Source organism: Colletotrichum paranaense, assembly GCF_030867605.1.
Source record: "Colletotrichum paranaense strain IMI 384185 chromosome Unknown Scaffold_29.1, whole genome shotgun sequence".
Classification (NCBI taxonomy): Eukaryota; Fungi; Ascomycota; class Sordariomycetes; order Glomerellales; family Glomerellaceae; genus Colletotrichum; species Colletotrichum paranaense.
The window spans coordinates 56,869-75,268 of record NW_026848987.1 but is presented as its reverse complement, the minus strand read 5'-3'; the positions used below and the strand labels follow the sequence as shown (position 1 = coordinate 75,268).

Genomic DNA, 18,400 nt, shown 5'->3' with positions numbered 1-18,400 from the left:
GGGTCCATCAAAAACCCAGCTTTCTCTTCGTAAACCAACATTGCGTCCATATTCTTTGATTGGGGGCACACTGATATCGTGAGGAAATCGGTCGGGCTCTACCCAGACTACCCCGCACCCCACGTTGTGTGGATGTTTGTCTGTAGCCGGACCGACCAAGCAATATTGAAACTACCTTACTCGTCATACCTGAGTACTTAGCTTCTCTTTTTTGAGATTCTGAGTATTCTTCACTTGTAAAATTACTTTTGAGTCGACTGTCACGACCTCTGATCCTCGTCGAGTTGTTGCAAATCATTCAAGATGAATTCAAATTTCGATGCGGTTCATCCGGCTGCCGGAGAGGATCAAGGACACCACGGCCCTCGATATGTCGAGTTTCCCATTGCGCCGAATGATGCCACCTGGGAAGATGGACAACCGGTCCTCAACAAGTATTCCACATTTCTCACTCGCGAACATGACTTCCCTGGTGCTAAGGAAAGACATCGCCCTGGCTCGTACCTTCTGTGCATTCAGACTAACATCATTGACTTTTGCAGGCCATGCTGTATGCTGCGGGAGTTCCTAACGAGGAGATGATGCAGAGGAGTCCTCAGGTTGGTGTTGCTTCAGTATGGTGGGAAGGGAACCCGTGCAATATGCACCTCCTCGACTTGGGAAAGACCATCAAAGATGCCATCAAGAAGAAGGGGTACATTGCCTGGCAATACAGCACTTTGGGCGTATCAGATGGTATTGCCCAAGGCAATGAAGGCATGAGGTTCTCTCTGCAGTCACGCGAGCTCATTGCAGACAACATCGAAACCATAACTTGCGCGCAGGCACACGACGCCACTGTAGCCATACCCGGATGCGATAAGAACATGCCAGGCTGCGTCATGGCAGTTGCGAGGCACAATCGTCCATCTGTCATTGTCTATGGAGGCACTGTTGCTGGTGGGTACTGCGAGGTGTTGAAGAAGCCCATCGACATTGTGACTTGTTACGAAGCTCAGGGGGCCTACCTGTTCGGCACGCTGGGCTCTTGGTCCGATGACAAGTCTGTCACGCCAGAGGAAATTCTCTCATCCATCGAAAAGGGAGCTGTTCCAGGTCCAGGTGCGTGCGGTGGCATGTACACTGCGAATAGCTTGGCTACAATCATTGAAACTCTGGGTCTATCGGTCACAGGCTCATCGAGTACTCCGGCAGCTTCTCCAATCAAGATGAGAGAAGCAGTCAAGGTTGCTGATGCTATTGAAGTTTGCTTGCGTCGCAACATCCGGCCGAGGGACATACTCACCCAAGAGTCATTTGAGAATGCCCTCGTCATTACGATGGCACTAGGAGGATCCACCAACTCCGTTCTACATACTCTCGCAATGGCCAGAGCAGCTGAGGTGCCCCTCAATCTTGAGGACTTTCAACGAGTCTCTCGCAAGACGCCCTTCATCGCCAATCTGAAACCGAGCGGTAAATACGTCATCGAAGACCTATTCCGTATCGGTGGAGTACCATCGGTCACCAAGCTTCTCATTGCAGGAGGTCTCCTCGACGGAAAGACGCTCACGGTCACTGGGAAGACTCTCGAGGAGAACGTTGCCTCGTGGCCATCTTTGCCACTTGAACAGGACATTATTCGGCCACTATCCGACCCCATCAAGCCCGCTGGACACCTCGTCGTGCTACATGGAAATATCGCTCCAGGCGGTGCAGTGGCCAAGATCACAGGGAAAGAGGGACTTCGCTTCGAGGGCGAGGCACGCTGCTTCAACAAGGAGTCCGAGCTTGTCACGGAGCTCAACGCCGGCAACATTCCGAGGGACAGGAACATTGTCCTTGTCGTCCGCTACGAGGGGCCGAAGGGCGGTCCCGGCATGCCTGAACAGCTCAAGGCATCCGCGACTCTGATTGGAGCCAACCTCAAAAACGTGGCGCTCATCACCGACGGCAGATATTCTGGCGCCAGTCACGGTTTCATCGTGGGCCATATTGTCCCTGAGGCAGCTGTCGGCGGGCCCATCGCCGCTATCAAGGACGAAGATATAATCACAATCGATGCTGAGACATGTACAATCAGTATGAATGTAGCTGACGCTGACGTCGAGGAGAGACTGCGTCAGTGGAAGGCTCCCAGGCCTCCCGTGACAAGAGGCACTCTGGCCAAGTATGCTCATTTAGTATCCAGCGCCTCAGATGGGGCCGTGACCGACTTGTTCTAGACTTGGTGGTCTGTAATGTACAAGCTATCGTATGTATTGAGTTTTTGTCGGCTTTTTGTCTGACCATGGTCATTGTTTCTCTTCCCAGACCGTACGCGAAACCGTCTTCAGCTTTCCCACCTCGAACAACTTAGGTAACGCGGATTACAGCGCGATCACGGACTTCTCGCCGACTTGACCCCCACGATAGCCTCCACGTAGCAGGGTAATGCCACGACGCGGGGTTGGATATCCAATGGGAGATTTACCCCATCCAGTAACATATTCTTCTGAGTCGACATTGGTTCAGCTCAGTGGAGACTATCTAGGTAGCCGGTAAGATTGAGTCAGGTATATATGGCTTTGATGACAATAATGTCCCATTCTGAAGTCGCGAGATTATGTGAACGCGGGTTGAAAAAGTTTCTGATCACGGAAAAGTGCCGCCTGAAGTCGTAAAGGTGAGCTGGTTCATGTTCTGAACGTAAAGCCAGCCCTTTCCCGCCTAGAGCTCTTCTTATAGAATCTTCCACTCCGTACCTATCGCCCGAATAATTTCAACTCCAAATAACGAGCAGGCAGATAGGCCACAGCGGTAACAATAAGCGTCATTTCGTTGGCAATATCACCCCCAGATTCGCCGATCAAGCCGCCCAAGGGTCCCACAAACCAAGTCTCGACCATGCCCGTGCACCATGCGACCACCCCGACCAAAAATGCGACACTAGCTCCAATGCCAAGAGGCAAGCGGCTCGGGTCGTTCCAACCATCGAGATCGTAATTGGCAAAGTCTCCACGTCGAAAGATGGAATGTTCCATAAGCAAGATGACAAAGTAGCTCGTGCACCAATAGCCCAGCAAGCTGAGGAAGTTTTGCAAATAGGTGTTTAGCTGGCTGCGACCACCGAGAGCCAGACCAATCACAATGGCAAAACAGAGGAAAGTCCAAAGAAACCGAGGTATTTGGGCGAAAGGACGAGCCATTTGCTGGAATGAGATGGCCGCAGAGTAGAGGGAGATGATGTTGGTGTTGATGCCACTGAAGGAGAAGATGACGAGTAGAAACTTGGCAAATCCGCGCGGGTGTAGCATGTCTCGGATCAGGAATCCAAGACCCTGGTTCTCATATGCGTCTTTCCAGGCCGTCTGGTTGTTCAGGGAGCTGGCCACCATGGCGCCAGCAGTCATGCCAATAGAGGTGGGAATGGCAATGCCCAGTGTCGTGAGTGCAAAGACTTTGAATCTGGATACATTGGTCGGGTACTGGACGTAGTAGTCGGACACCATGGTGGCCCATGAGGCAGAACTTCCATAAACGACGGCAAGAAGTGAGAGGGCGCTGGCAGAAAGGTCGGCGCCCGTGACCTGGGCCGGCGTGACGTCGTCGGCATACGGGCCAACCATGCCAAAGATGATCATGAAGATGATGAAGTAAATGAGCCACGCGTAGCGCTCATAGATCAAGATGTAGCGCAGGCCGAGAAAGCTGACCAAAAGAGATACGACGGCGATGATGATGACACCGACGACCAGCGAAATACGACCATCAGCCACGGCGGTCAGAGCTAATCCGCCACTGATGGAGCCGACCGATGCCCATCCAAGCTGTTCCAGGCCATTCAGGAAGGCAATGAGTTTGTTTGGCCACCAGCCAAAGCTGTATCGTGAGACGGAGATTTGACGCAGACCAGTTGCTGCACCAAACGTGGCACAGTATCCAGACACGGCGCCGCCGAGGATGGAACCAAAGATGTAGATAGGAATGGCCCGCTGCAAATCAAGACCAAACTCCCAGCCGAGAAATCCAGTGGCAAAACAGCTGATGCCCATCGTACCACTTGCCCACAGAAGAGCCATGGTCAGCTCCTCGTGCCACTTGACGGGCCTCTTGTCTGCGTCCGTCTTGCGGTCAATGGCATGCGACTCGACCCCCAGAGCTTTATCCATTCTACCCTCAAAGCGTCGCAAAGCGGCCAGAATGCCACCCTCCCTCGGAAGGTCGCCGCTGCCCGCCTCGAGTGAAGCCTGAGGCGACGTCTTTTCACTCATGCCTTTCTCTTCGAAGCGTTCCATGGCAATAGGCCGTCGTCGTGACCGGGATTTTCGTTCTCAGTGTTGATTTGGTGTAAAGTCGCAAAAGGACTGGGTTTGACAAAAGCAACAACGGGTTAGGCAAGACCCGGTCAACGAGGCTGCAAGTCTCTTGGCACAAAAAGGCTGCCAATGCGGGGATCTGACATTATATTGAATTATCTGACTCCCGCCCAGCCGGAGCACTCGTGTGCATACAATTTTTCACCATTATCTTGGTGGGCTCATCTTCAATGCTACCCACCTTCCCGGGTGGACGCCCTAACGCCTGGCGGAAGTGATTTGCGGGTTTCCAGGTTGTCGCGTGCCGCACCCCACACCTCCTCACGCCGCGCATTCTTCGTTGAGTCCAGTCTGCTTGGATTAAGGCACCCTACGGGTTCGATTTGAGGCGTATCCGTCCGTCACCTTATTAGACACTCGGAATTCAATCCTCATCTTTCTATAATCTTTGCGTCCTTTGGTACCTTCCTGTCAAGTTCAACCCCTATTGAATCTTAATCGGAAGGGCTCAAGCCGCGGTTGTGTGACTCTCGACTAAAGCTTTTCGGTTTATCCGGCATCAGCCCAAAAATTGGCGATTGAGGGCTGAGCGCCACTCATTCTCCAATATGTATATGAATGTTTAAAAGACACTTGATCGTTAGTCGGGTTACAGTCGCACTGGGGAAGGCCCAGCTAGGTAATCCCGAAAGCTTACCCCGTAGTTATCCAGGGGGGTGGTGAGGAGCGGTGGGATACCACTATCTTGATCCACATGGCTGATAGCAGGACGGCACAATGGCATGCCAGCTCGGGAGAATAGTCATCTAGTGTGCGCTAACTTGGCACCTTGGAATGTGAGGACAGCGCTTATCTGTGAGATGCCGCGCGGACAAGGCCGATTGTGGGGGCAGTCCGGCTCTTATCTCGGCTATCACGGCAAATATTAGTTCCACTTCACGAAACTTTTGCAGCGTGTCCTGCCAACCATGTTGCACATACTATGCTCTGTGATAGGATGTGCGGTACGGATATGCCGGGCTCCATGCCGTTAAGAGATTCACTTACGCTGAAATTCAAGGGAGGCTGGCTGGCTCAAAGCTTGAGCAGAGGATTACAGTAACCAGATTATTTAGATCCAGGCACATACAATTATATTACCCCGGAAAACTTGGGATCCCGTCTGCTCTCCTGTAGATTAGCTTTTGAGAGCCGGATAAGTAGTTAGGTCGGTGACGACCGGCAAACATCTGGTTTTATATATTCTTGCGATAAATTCTTAATTAATAAAGTTGAGTCACAATACCTCTTTCTAGCCCACCCCCCGCCCTTCTGGCCCGCCTTACCTTTCTTCTTAACTATTAATTAAAACGCATACTTATAAATGTCACCTTAATATAATAATTATGAAATTTTTTTTAATATATTTCTTTTTTTATATATTTATTAATTTATAAATAATAATCTTTTATTAAAAAAACAAGGTTTAGTAAATTTTTAACGTTATTAAAGCGGTTTTTAATTTTAAAGAGCTTTAATTACGTTTAGAGTTATTAGATTATTATTTTATAGTTATAAAAAAAGCTATTAAATAAGAATAAGGGTTTCTATAGAGCTTTTCTTTAGAGTCCTAGCCTACTAGTTACTAACTATATACTAAGAGTAAAGTAGGTTCTTAACGAGTAGTAGTTTATATATTAATAAGTTTATTTAGGAAATTTATTTAGTTTAAATAGAGCTTTAAGTAATATTAAAAGTAATAAGGATTTAGAAAATCTTAATAAGCTCTAATACGCTAAATATTAACCCTTTTAGCTTTTTTTTTTTAAAACTTCTATATTATTATTAAAATTTAGAACTTCTATAATTAAGGGCTATTTTTAATTTTTATAGCTAACCTCTATTATTAACCTCTTTAATAAGCGCTACTACGTAAAGAGTAGCTTATTTATTCTAAATTATATTATAGTTTTTATATTAAAATTATTATATTACGTTAAGTATGTACTTAAAATATATTATATATATTATATAATTAAAAAGTATATTATATAGTAGTTTTTTTCTGGCTTTATAAGTATAAAAGATCGACCTTAATAGGATCATATTTTTTAAAAAAATTATATAATATAGTATACTTTTTAATTATATAATACGCGTAGTATATCCTAAGTATGCGCTTAACGTAATATAGTAATTTTAATACAAAAACCGCTATTTAATTTAAGATAATTAAGCTATTTTTTATATAATAGCGTAAGCTAAAAAGATTAATAATAGAGGTCGGCCGTAATAATTAACTATAATAATTAGTTATAATAATTAGAGGCGGCCCTTAACTATAGAGGTTCTAAACTTTAATAACAACGTAGAGGTTTTTTAAAAAAAAGGCTAAATAAGCTAATATTTATTACTCTTTATATTAAAGCTTATAAAGATTTTTTCTATCTTTATCGCTTCTAATATTACCTAAAACTACTCTTTATTTAAACTAAATAAATTTATTAAATAAATTTACTAAATAAACTTATTAATATATAAACTACTACTCTACTCTTAGTATATAATTAGTAATTAGTAAGCTAAAAATACCTATCGATAAGTCTACTCCTCTCGGGTTAAGCACCTTTAGCTAGCTCGACGCTATAGCTATTATAGCTAATATAAGTATACTTAAGAAGTAATAAAGTACTTTTTGATAATATAGAATTTAGCTAAGTAATATTATAAATACTATAAATAGCCGGGTTAGTACGAATATTAAGATTTAGTATATTAATATTAGCTTAGCTATAATAGTTATAATAAATAAGCTAGAAGTATATAGGGTTAAAATAATAAATTAATACCTTAAATAGCTCTTATAGGACCCCCTGGGTAACGATAATACTTATATAAAAGAAGAGATTATATTAAACTTAGCTACTTACGTAGGTTAGTATTAAAAAGTCTTATATACGTTAAAGTAAGTAAAGCTTATTTTATAAGCGGGCGGTAAAAAGTTAAGAGTTTTAGTTAGTAATTAGGTATAGAGCGCATTATACCTAGTTTTCCTTAATACGTAATATATAATACGGCCCCGGTAAATTACTCTATTAGGGGGAAAAAGTATATTATATTATATAATTTTTTTTAAAAGCGTAACTTTATTAAAGTCGATCTTTTATACTTAAAAAGCTAGAAAAAAAACTACTATATAAAGTTTATAAAACTTTTTTTATCAAAAGTGAATTAGTATAATAAATTTATATTTTATAGATTTTAAATATTATACTAATTTATACATTTTAATTATTATTTATTTTAATTATTATAAGAAAATAATATTAATAATATTATATTTATTATAAAAGCTAATATAGCGGCTTTTTAAGTTATTTATAATATATTTTAAATATTAAATAATTTAAAATAAAAACTAAGTTTAAATACTAAAAAAGAATAACGTATATAATAAGCGAGCTGGACAGATAAGCGAGCTAGACATGTTCTTATCGCACCTTAAAAGTCGGTTTTATAACTATTTATTAAAAATCTAAACTTTAATTTAAAAAAAAAAAAATTCTAAATCTAGTTTTACTATTCTTAGAGGATTATATAAAATATTTTCTAAAAATCTAATATAAGTATTAAAGCTTAGATTAAAAAAGATTTAAAAAGTGGGGCTTAGATAAGGTATAAGTTCGAGATCTAGTTAAGTATAGTATAAATAATATTAAAAATATTTTTTTATTTATATATTTCTTATCGGTATTTATATAAGAAGTTTTATATATTTTAGTTTTATATTCGAATTATAATTAATAGTTAAAAAACCGACTTTTAAAGTGCGATAAGGACGTGTCTAGCTCGCTTATCTGTCCAGCTCGCTTATTAACTACGTTATATAAATATATTATAAATAAATAATAAACAGTAATTTTTAATGTTCTAAAACTATAAGGTTGCCTAAATACTTTTTAAGGGCGGATAACTACTTTTATTATTCTTATTACTAGTTACCCTAGGTTGTTTTGAACTCTAGCCCAGGGCATAATTGTTAGTCGTGGGTAACACTACTATATTTACGTCTAACGATAACGGCCTATAAAAGTAATAAAGTTGTTAGACTCTTCTCTCTAGATCCTATGTATCTGTAAATTTGTACTAAGTTCAGTCTAGCTTCTTAATGCCCCACAATGCCACGTGAAGTGCCCTGGACCGTGCACAGCCTTATGTCATCATGATCTATTAGCCGCCGTTGACAAAGGCGTTGGTAAAAGCCGCCAAACAAGAAAAAAAAGAACTAAAGAGCAAGGAATTGGTACGGCTAATGCCAAACGACGAAATTGCTCACCCGCTGATGCTGACGGAGTGAAAAGTCTGTGCTTACTCAAAGACTTACCACAGAGATTGCGTCTTGCCAGAATGAGTGGTGTAGCCACTGGTCCGTCTACCCCTCAGCGCCCATCGTCTCTCGCCAATGACGACGCCGTTGATATAGTCTCGAACACCCCTACCCGCCTCGGCCTACTGCAGACCCCCCCAAGAAGATTTTCGCGGCATCTCAAACGCTCCATTAACGCCATAGAGCCTGGAGACGACGCTGTAGCTGATTCAGAACAGGGGTCGGCAGGCTCTGTTCGACTGTTGGCGACACCTCCACGGCGACCACCTCGCCGGGCAAGGTTCTCTACCGGACCCGCTGAGCCAACCGGCTTCGATGTAGGGAAGCCTACTACCACTAAAGACCGCGAATCATCACCTCTTTTTTGTGAGACGAAGCCAAAGGAGAATTTGGGAGTTGAAGAGCAACCAATAGCTGAAGAGCAACAGAGAGTCGAAGTGCGGCGGGGAAGAGAAGATGAGCAGGAGCTGGGCGAGCTTAGGCAGCTTAGAGGTTGGGAGAAGTTGCACCTAAGCGAGGATCGACAACCGCGTGAGGGTGATGAAAACGGGCACTGTGATAATCTTCATGAACACAACTTCAATGAACCCGAAAGTGCGAGCGCAAGCTTCTACGGCAGTGAGCGTGACGGCAAGCTTGGGATGGAAACCAACTTATTAGACGAATCGGTGTCTTGATCCATCGATTCTCGATATGGGTCGAGAGTGTGCTGATTCATCTGGCGGTACCGTGGTGATCTAGTAGTCGCCCGTAACAAACTTTCGACATAGCGACACAAGTATGCACGAGTATCGACTCTTGGATCTGAAGAGCTTAGGGCGGACTATAGCCTGACGAGAGCATTGGCAAGAGTAGCTGCTAGGAAGTTTCACAATGAAACAAAGACTTTTCCTTATTGGGAGGAAAGAGTGCCTCCGACCAGTCACCATGGGTTTGAAATGTCCCAGTCCAATCCTCAGTCCCAATATCGCGGTCTGAAACGGCCCTCAAAGCAAACGAAAAATGAATCTTTACTCACTTCGAAAGGCCATGGCATGCTCTCAGAGTTTACTGGCATACAGACATGTAAGGTAGAGAAGCTCCGACTACTTCACAGACACTGTGTTGCTTTTCGTGTTGGTCTGGTCCGCGAAGCTATAGGATCTCGCAAGCCTTGCAGATGTGTTTCACTATCCAGGAGGTGCCTTTTAGTTGTCCAGGAGGTAAATCCACTTAATGTGGCTCTTTTTTGAGATAATTACTAGATCTACTACGCGTATATCTACGGCCGCTTTAGATTTCTACTTCTAGACCTTTATTGTTAAACCTTTACTATTAATGATTTTATTCTTAACTACGACTTTATATTAATAAATACTAATTATATAATTACGATTAACTATGAATATTTTTAACTATTTGAATAGTCATTTATAAAAGCTGATTCAAAGTACAGCTTTTACCAGCTGAAATCGTTGATAAGTAGATATATCGCAGGAGTAGTAGAATTCTTCTAAATACACATGAAAAGTTTTATCTCTACGTGAACCGTACAGGTAAAGAGGTAATCTCGAAGCTAATCATTCGGACCCACAGTATACACCGACCATCAGCAATCATGAGTGATGGCTTTGCCGCCATACCACCCTCATTCGTCACCGGCTGTGCGCATGCCCTTCCGAGGCAAGATGAATTCCAATGGCATAGCCGATCTGGACCGCACTACATCAGACGCCCTTAACGTGCACCTTGTAGCAGAAATGACCCAACGTGTCAGTCTGGATATTCTGCGGTGTATCACGCTACCTGCATCATTCTCTGACGAGCTTGCACATCTTCCGATCGATATTAGGCTAGTAGTATGAGTCGCGTTGTCCTCCATCCTTTACAAGCAACTTACAAAAACAGGTTATTACTGTAATGATGCCCTCAATATAAGAAGCTTCTTTATATGCGCCACTAATGGAGATGCAAGGCAAGCGGATACGAATCCAGTAATCGACACCTGAGTGAGCTAGACGAGAGAAATAGGCAAGAGACACGAGTAGGATGATGAAATTCCCAGGCTCCCCGAACGCTCGTACCTACGTGCGGTTGAGACTCATGTTAGGAGTCTCTGATGATCTGGAGGATCCAGGGGCCCAAGAGCCCCACGAGCCGAGATGACGCCGCCGCATGTCCTTCTTGGCACTATAGAGCCATAACAAAACGTTGCGTCGGATGTTTGTAGGATAACCTCACTCACGACTAGGATATAAATGACACTCCGGGAACTGTGGCCAGATCGGATCTCAAGCCAACTCAGACCAGATGCTTTGGCCGGGGATTGGTGCAGATTTGGGTAAGAATGTGCTTACAACAAGCTATGATATTAGCTTGGGTACGTCGTGTGGCTTCCCAAACCGTCGGTTTCAAATTGAATGAACAATCCCAAAAGATATTACATATTAATTACCCCATAAAGCCCCTGTAGCCAAGTGGCGGAGGCGCCGTTCTTATAATTACAGCATATTGATTACTTCATATCACTCTCAGGCCCAGACAAATACAGCACCATAACCCAGTCTCAGCTTCGAGCGGCAGGAGCGAGACACTGTAGGAGATATTTCGATCGTTGGAAACTTCAAGATTGAAAGACATAGTGTACAATTTGAGACATACCAGAAATGAATACTCAGTCCAACCCAGGAATGCTCTTTCTCGGCTCTGAACTGCGCCTCATTGGGCTTTCGCATCGGCACAGAGACTCAGTTCGTCCCCTTAAAGTATCGACGGCCGAAGTCAAGGATGGAGATAATACGATCGTCTAACTCCTTCATTCCCCTTCCAAACGGGAGCTCCATATAGTCTTGATTGTCAGCCCCTCGCCCATACCCTCTTGTACGCCTACAAGTCTCCCAGGCTATGGTCCCGATTTTGTCGGTCAGGTATTTCAAATGGGTCGTAGGTGTTTGGTGTTGAAATATGCATTTGACTAAGATTTGAACCCCGTGGAACTCAGTCCGATCATATTAAGAAAAGAAAAGCTCAAAAATATTTCTGCTCCGTCTACTTTAGCTGTGAAAATCCCGCTCAAAGCACTCAAGCAATGCTGGCATACCTATCGCACACAAGCGACTTTATATAGCATTAATCTGAATTCCCCAGATATATCAAAAAGCTCCGAGTGAAAACTTCAAAGACGCTTCACGTGGATCCCCAGACAGGAGAGAAAGGGAGAACTTCTGCGTGAAAAGCTTAACCCACAATGTTGATCTGAAGAAACTGACCCTTAACGCGAACATCTAGCCTAGAGTATACCGAGATAGTTACTTCAAGGGAGGAGGTGGTTTCGTGGCTTTCTCCATTCACTGGAGGAGTTGCAAGGGTGAGGACAATGCCAGCGCCGTGCCAACTCCGTGCCAATATATGCCAATGAAGCGCCAATTATTCCAAAGCTGATTGAGCCAGCTTGGCCCTGAACAATGAGAATTTGCCGTACAAGAGGCCTGGACGGCACATAAGGCGACCTTTTCGCTGTTATCTCAAAACTGATGATCTCTGTATTCTCTGTGAATCTGGGTCCCTGTTTCAATTCACTATATATTGGCGCCGCACTTTCGCAAGACGCTCTCTCTAGCTCAACTCTCACAGCAGTGCGCACTGGTACCCATCGTGCTCAGCTGATCACAAAAGAAGTGAACATGAAGCTTAGTAACATGGTAACTTTTGCCCTCCTCGGTGCCGCCACAGCTGCGCCAACTTCCACTCTTGATCAAAAGTCAACCGGATCCATTGCTAAGCGCACTTCCATCACGGAGACTTGCAATATTGGATACGCTAGCACCAACGGAGGGACGACTGGTGGCGAGGGCGGATCAACGGCCACCGTCTCTACCCTGACTCAGTTCACCAAGGCTGCCGAGTCGAGCAGCAAGTTCAACATTGACGTCAAAGGCTCCATCTCTGGCAGCGCAAAAGTACGTGTTGCTGCAGACAAGACCATTGTGGGTCAGAAGGGGTCCAAGATCACTGGTGCCGGCCTATACATCAAGGGCTTCTCCAACGTCATTGTTCGTAATCTCGCCATCTCGAAGGTCAAGGAGGCCTATGGCGACGCCATCGGTATCGAGTCCTCCACGAATGTCTGGATTGACCACGTTGATGTATCATCCGACATGAGCAGTGGAAAAGACTACTACGATGGGCTCATCGACATCACCAGAGATTCTGACTGGATCACCATTTTCAACTCGTACATTCACGATCATACAAAACGTCGCTCATTGGTCATGTCGATACCTACACTACCTTAGCGATAAGGGCAAACTCCACGTTACCTATGCAAACAACGACTGGAACAATGTCAACTTGCGAAATCCTTCGATGCGCTTCGGTACTGTGCACATTTACAATAACTCCTACAACAGAGTCGGCAGCACAGGTGTGAACACTCGAATGAGTGCCCGAGTCCATGTCGAGTCCTCTGTTTTTGAGAATTCGAGCAAGAAGGTCATCTTGTTCGCCGACTTCAGCCAGACCGGCTACGCCACAGTCTCCGATATGTCATACGGTAGGGGAGAGAACACAGCGCCTAAGGGTGACTTTGGTTCTAGCAAAATCCCTTACAGCTTTTTACTTTACGGAAAAGCCAACGTCAAGAGCAAGGTTCTGGGAACGGCAGGACAGACTCTAAGCCTTTGATATCTTAATCTCTTCGTCGCTCGTTTGACTCTCGCATTTTGGAATGCCACTTACAATATAGACTTCAATAACTCAAGCAGGGGCCTGGACACACGCGACTGAGTTAGGTGATTGAAGATTACCTGGGCCTGTTTCTACTGTGATGTCGTCTATGCTTGCATGGACTTTTACCATTCTTATAAACATTCTCGACGGCATCTTGAGCCGCTATTATTTTACAAAACCACTTCAGATTATGAGTCATGAGTGACGTCTTCGACAGGGATCATTAGTGCCACATTAATGATCTTGTTAAAGGGACCAAATAAATCTTTTGCAACTTGGAAATGGCCCCTGTCAGATAACAAAACATATCATTGTGAAAGTGGCTCAAATATCAGGGGCTCAGGATCTAATAGACATCGGGGTCTGAGTCTAGCTGACAAAACTTCGTAACCAAGACGAACCTAACTTAGGTTTCAGACTACCATGTCCGAAGAATGGCAGCCGATGTATGAACGGGCGGACGACTGCAGCTTGATGCCTGTGCTCAAGCGAAAAGCCTGGTCTGAGTCCTGCGGATTCTGGAAAAGCGATGGCAGCCGCTTGTGTTATGCGGTTAATCGCGACTTGAGCCGTTGGTATGAGGTTGTGGAGAGTTCCTCATATCCTCTGCAAGACTCTCGGTAGGTGTTCTGGCCGCCGCGACAAAGGCTTACTTTGCAGAGGCATAAATTAATGAGCTGAAGCCACGCTATGCCGCCGGCGTTCAGGCTACAGCTAGCATTTGACTGACCTAGGTGACTAGACAGAAATTTCGCAACTAAGGAGCGGAAATTGAGTGGAATAATCGCAACGCCCTGAACCCGGCGGTGACGTTATTAAGCTTAGTCGTAATTCATTCATCTTTATTTCAGTCCGGAGATATATTGGAATTACATACCGGGCTTCTACGTCCTTCTTCATTACGTAGTCTACGAACGCGATGGCTTTGACCCGTCAACTTCTTGCGCGCTTATGGCCTCAATGAGCTCATTATGCCCACCTACCTAAAAGCATTATCGCTCGGCTATTTCGACCTCATTCTTTAAGTACACGTCGATTTTCCTTCTAGTAGGTTGATAATCAATTAGCTAAACCGGGAAGTCATAGTGCCCCAGTTCGGCTACCCTACTTTACCCTATTTTGTTAATAATACTCTACCCTATATTGAGATCATCGAACGGCCCCCATGTGTAAAGCTGAATCTTATACCTTGAGTCGTTTGTAGCGACGTGTTCGTCAACCTAGCATTGCCGCCACCTTAGCTGGCACTCTCTTTAGTCCTGCCTTCAAGACATTACTATTGTTCGATCAAGATCTTCCTCGTCTATCCTTGCGTATATTGCTTCAATATGGGCGCTAGACGTGTATTTCTCTCGGTCTTTGCCGGACCGTGCAAGATTGATGAAGTTTGCGCCCTTGACCCAATCAATGATGAAACCATTGCCAGTAAGAAAGCGGGTGTTGTACTGTAAGCCCTTGTGCATAGTGTTTTGGTTTAGTAACCTGTCACAGCAAACCTTACCGGCCCCTTTCTATCTTGGAGCCTTTGTTTTCTTTCTTTCTTGTTTTCTTAATGTCTCTTCTTGCAATGAGACTGCTAGTCAACTGGCCTCGACAACTTCTTGACAATTTGGTAATGTAAGCTAGATGCTAGCCTGGTAAACCCCTTCTTACCTATAAGTACCGCGAGTCTTGCTATCTCAAAAATGGTGATGAAAATGCCAGAGCACTCCAGCGATCTTTCGTATTGATTACCCTGACGGTGAGTGGATCTTCAAGCTGTAGGAGGAGCGCTTGGCGCCTTATGTATCCGTTCTTTCAGGCCTGTGCTATTCTCAAACATGGTATGCCTCAAGAGAGACATCAAGGTGATGCTCTGCTGCTGCGTGAGTATACCCTATTGTCAAAGTGGTCCGCGAGTGTATTTGGCGGCCGAATTGCGGCTACCGAGGCCCATAAAAAGCACTGGGCGTGAGCAACTCCGGCAACTTCATGCACCTACTCTCCAGTTCTATAGGCGATGTGGTATATCTTGTGGGTCGATGCCAAGCCAAACACGACCCAATCTGTTGAGACTCCCACCGGAAGCAGTACGACTAATGGTCTGTAATACGAAGCTCGGCAGTACCACCTTCTAGAATTGTAAGTCCTTCCGAGTGATGTATGATAATAGTAATCCCCTCATTGTCAAATACTACCTTCCTCGTTATGTTGAGCTGACTTCTCGATAGATCTAACCACATATCAGTTGAATATAAATGAGAAATGCTCTGCACATTATTAGCTGAGAGACTGCATTACACTATTGTGTAGACCCCTTTGAAAAATTTCCCTATCCACTATGTGGCTGGCGCGACTTCTCACTTTCCTAGTTTGGGCATTGTCCTCATGGGAATCGGATGGATATGTCTGGCCTTCGCGATACGACTTCTTGGAAGACTTTCTCGCAATTCATTCCGGAGCCACTATTTTTGGCTTCAGTAGCAGTACAAATTGACCCCATGTGTGAAGCCCTCGCTTGTGATCTTTGCTAACCTAATATTAGTTGTCGCCTCTTGCGGTAACGGTCAAAACAATGTCGGTCGTCAAAACTCCGCTGAATGGATCCGAGCCGCGTTCCACGATGTTGCTACCCATGACAAGGGAGCCGGCACTGGTGGCCTCGATGCATCTCTCATGTACGAGCTAGACCGCGATGAGAACCTTGGAAAGGCATTCAATCGTACATTTGCAGACATGTCTAGTTTTATCAACCCAAGAGCTAGCGCCGCCGATCTGCTCGCACTTAGTGTAGTGACCGCCGCGGCTGGGTGTGGTGGCCAGAAGATTCCTTTCCGAGCTGGCCGTATTGACGCTATCATGGCTGGGCCTCCTGGAGTTCCGAAGCCTGAACAATCTCTGGAAAGTCATAGGACGACTTTTCACCGAGCCGGATTCAACGATAGCGATATGGTTGCGCTCGTAGCCTGTGGCCACACACTCGGCCGAGTTCACGGAGACGAAAACCAACATGTGACGGGCGGCGAGATGTCCAATACGAATGTGGTCAGCTTTGACAATACTCCTGCCGCCTTCGACACCGCCGTCGTTCGTGGATATCTCCAGAACGACGGTGTCAATCCGTTGGTGTTCAACCATAACGACACCCTAAATTCGGATAAGAGGATCTTCGGCGTTGACGGCAACATCACTATGCAGGCTATGGTAGACAGTGTCACGTTTCAAATCACCTGCGCAAGTGTATTCGAGCGAATGATCAACACGGTTCCTGATTCCGTCATCCTGAGCGACCCGCTAGAGCTAATCGACATCAAGCCGTACATAGACACTCTAGACCTTAGCAATGACGGCACAGCAATCATCTTTAAAGGGCGAATCCGCGTGCGTACAACAAATCGCGACCCGGAGGGATTCGGCATTGCTATTGAAATCTCTCAACGCAACGGACAACGAACACTCATCCAAACCTCACGAGATCGTTTCCAGGGTGGGCTGTCCACGGGTTTCTTTGGAGAGTCTTTTGCCTGGTTTCACTTTGATACTCAATTGGATCCAGCTACTGGAATCTCGGGCTTCAACGTACAATTAACGGACCTCTCTACTGGCCAAGTCGAGACTTTTGACAACGGTGGTACAGGCGGATTCCCAGTGACTGACGGTTTGATTTATGCGGCAGATAGGTCTTGCTTGGATACTAACCCCGGAGCCGATGGAAACATGACCTTAAATGTTGTAGCTATGGTCCGAGAGGATCTGCTGCCGGCTGGCAGCGATGTCTATCTCGAGCTCACGCACCGAGTTCATCAGCAGAACATAATGTTACCCAGGCTGCAAACTGAGAGCACACCGATGGTTATGGGTAGCGCACATATCAGAGGTTTTGTGGAATTCACTAGAACGATTCCTCTGGCGGCAAACGGATGGAATACAGTTTTTGACATTGTGCTGGTGACGGGGGATGGGGAGCTGAGGTCTGATTTTCATAGTTCCGGCGCATTAACAAGTGCATCGTGCTCTTGAAATTTCCCTTCTTCATCTTCATATTCACCACAGGTGGCCACATAGTTTCAACTTCCTCCCGTCAGCATCTTCACCACAACTTTTGGAACCAAGCACAATTTCTACCTTGTCCTACTATTCTCTTTCTATACCTACCTACATCATGCCACTAGCCCAACGTAAAAAGGGGAAGTAAGAAACTAGCTAGGGTCTTCTGAAAGCGACACTCAATGGAAATTTTGCCTTGATCGAAGGCGTTATGCAACCACCGACAAGTCCCTTCGAGCGCAATACCAAGAAGCAAATCATTAGGTCTTTCTTCGATATACAGCGCAGAATTTACGGTTAACGGCAGTGTCTATGACGAGAGTCTCAATATACTTTAAGGTTACCCTAGTCTAGAGAGATATCTGCGGTTAAGGAATCCCAAGACATTCCCATACTCGTTAATAACGAGGATATAGGGTATTAAGATAAGTAACCTAGCCGTCCAAGGTATAAAAATAACGCCGTATATTATTAAATACACTCCTCATCATCGGTTATGCTCATCCGCTCAGGGGAAGACCTTATATTAGCCGCAGACTTTTCTAATCCTTACTAGCGATACTATTAAATCCTTCTTGAATCTACCTCGTTTATAATATCACGCAGCCTTCCGCCACGATTCGTCTACTTACTGACGTCTCTGCCCAGGTCTAGGAGGGAGGGTATAGTCAAGTCCGTTCTCGCCACAGGTCACTATCTCGAGCCTACGTGCACAGACTGGACGTTTATCCGCATGTACCATGTGGAGAGGCTATTCGATCATTCAGCTAGCCTTCCCTAATGAAACGACTATAATCCCAGACTCCAACCATACAGATCTTCTTCCGGCACCGCCACAAAAGCCCGAGAACGAAGGAAATTCCTCCAGTTTCAAAGTACTCAATTAATTTGGCCTGAGTTCACCGCGGAAGGGCCGACATGACCTCGGTTTAACAGTCTTTTTACAGCGAAGAAGAAGGCGTCCCAGAACGCCGGACTCGCCAGACTGCTCGTCCCAGAAGCCTCACTAAAACAACATGCATAA

The 18,400-nt window shown here is 45.0% G+C and overlaps 5 protein-coding genes across 5 annotated transcripts; 4 read left to right on the top strand and 1 right to left on the bottom strand.

Moving 5' to 3' along the window:
- Positions 1-303: 303 nt before the first annotated feature.
- Positions 304-2,204, top strand: CPAR01_16752 (dihydroxy-acid dehydratase; the record flags this gene model as incomplete). The annotated part of the gene is made up of 2 exons (XM_060500996.1): positions 304-423; positions 543-2,204. The coding sequence occupies 2 exons, from the start codon at positions 304-306 to the stop codon at positions 2,202-2,204; spliced, it is 1,782 nt and encodes a 593-aa protein (XP_060340316.1).
- Positions 2,205-2,723: 519 nt separating this feature from the next.
- On the bottom strand, positions 2,724-4,256 carry CPAR01_16751 (uncharacterized protein; the record flags this gene model as incomplete). The annotated part of the gene is made up of 1 exon (XM_060500995.1): positions 2,724-4,256. The coding sequence occupies one exon, from the start codon at positions 4,254-4,256 to the stop codon at positions 2,724-2,726; it is 1,533 nt and encodes a 510-aa protein (XP_060340315.1).
- A 4,407-nt stretch (positions 4,257-8,663) lies between these two features.
- Positions 8,664-9,320, top strand: CPAR01_16750 (uncharacterized protein; the record flags this gene model as incomplete). Its single annotated transcript, XM_060500994.1, has 1 exon — positions 8,664-9,320. One exon carries the CDS (start codon positions 8,664-8,666, stop codon positions 9,318-9,320), a length of 657 nt encoding a protein of 218 aa, XP_060340314.1.
- A 2,835-nt stretch (positions 9,321-12,155) lies between these two features.
- Positions 12,156-13,305, top strand: CPAR01_16749 (pectate lyase B; the record flags this gene model as incomplete). Its single annotated transcript, XM_060500993.1, has 2 exons — positions 12,156-12,856; positions 12,918-13,305. 2 exons carry the CDS (start codon positions 12,156-12,158, stop codon positions 13,303-13,305), a joined length of 1,089 nt encoding a protein of 362 aa, XP_060340313.1.
- Positions 13,306-15,670: 2,365 nt separating this feature from the next.
- Positions 15,671-17,349, top strand: CPAR01_16748 (WSC domain-containing protein; the record flags this gene model as incomplete). Its single annotated transcript, XM_060500992.1, has 2 exons — positions 15,671-15,809; positions 15,875-17,349. 2 exons carry the CDS (start codon positions 15,671-15,673, stop codon positions 17,347-17,349), a joined length of 1,614 nt encoding a protein of 537 aa, XP_060340312.1.
- Between the last annotated feature and the right edge of the window lie 1,051 nt (positions 17,350-18,400).